This window comes from Plasmopara halstedii (genome assembly GCF_900000015.1).
Source record: "Plasmopara halstedii genome assembly, contig: Scaffold_287, whole genome shotgun sequence".
Classification (NCBI taxonomy): domain Eukaryota; phylum Oomycota; class Peronosporomycetes; order Peronosporales; family Peronosporaceae; genus Plasmopara; species Plasmopara halstedii.
In genome coordinates, this window is record NW_020187208.1 from 91,849 (window position 1) to 92,721 (window position 873).

The following is an 873-nucleotide window of genomic DNA, read 5'->3' on the forward strand; positions in this document are numbered from 1 at the left end:
GTTCGTCTTGACACCGTTTGTATTGGCAGTCAAGAGACTAACACCATTCCAGGCGTGCTGGGATGAGAGGCCTTTAGCAATGAGTCGCCAAGGCACTCGCCACTGTCGTCACCGAGCCATCGTCAGCAACGCAGGTCTTCAGCACCGACGTGTTTCCAGGGTAGAAGTCATCAAGCGCCCGTAGAGCTTCCAAGTCATCGAGCAGGTGACCCTGTCATTGTACCTCGCACCACTGCGTCATGAAATGGGTGCCTATATCCGACCGCAGCAGCATGAGCAGCGTGTTCAGGTGCAAAAGGCGCGTGTGGTGCGCCGGGATCCACTCCACTGGCCGACCCGTGAAATACTGGATTCAGTGGTCGTTCTTGAAGAGCATCGGAGCTGTCGCCATCAAAGCCATCTCAAACATGCCAAGAGCCTTCGTTGCTCGTGACAACTCTGTGATCGCGTCGGAGTGTCTCCACCATGCGCTGCAAGCTTCGAAGATGTCTGCGCGCTTCGATAGTACTGTCGAGCCCATGGTCTTGTTCCACTTGTTTGCAAAGGTCGTGTCGTCGGCGGGGTTTGTCGCACACAAAACCCGTTTGATCACATGCAATTGAGCGAGTTCAGCGATGTCATTATCTTGACTTGTCATCTTAAGTGATAGCGCGCTGTTGAACGCAAGAGGGCTCTCGATCAGCTTCTTCACAATGTTGCCGGGGTTTGTCGTGTTCTCAATGATCTTGACAATTCCACCGACCTTTGTATCTGCCAGTACGCGGTCAGGCAGCAAGTCAAGCAGTGCCGTGTTCTCGTCGTTCAGCATAGACTCGGTTACCTCTATTATCGACGTCGCCTTGACCGCCTTCACAATCTTTGTGTGATGCTTCT

At 53.3% G+C, this 873-nt stretch overlaps 1 protein-coding gene across 1 annotated transcript; it reads right to left on the reverse strand.

Annotated features, from left to right (window-relative positions):
* Positions 1-352: 352 nt before the first annotated feature.
* PHALS_04914 (uncharacterized protein) lies at positions 353-808 on the reverse strand (the record flags this gene model as incomplete). Its single annotated transcript, XM_024722623.1, has 1 exon — positions 353-808. One exon carries the CDS (start codon positions 806-808, stop codon positions 353-355), a length of 456 nt encoding a protein of 151 aa, XP_024573681.1.
* Positions 809-873: the final 65 nt, after the last annotated feature.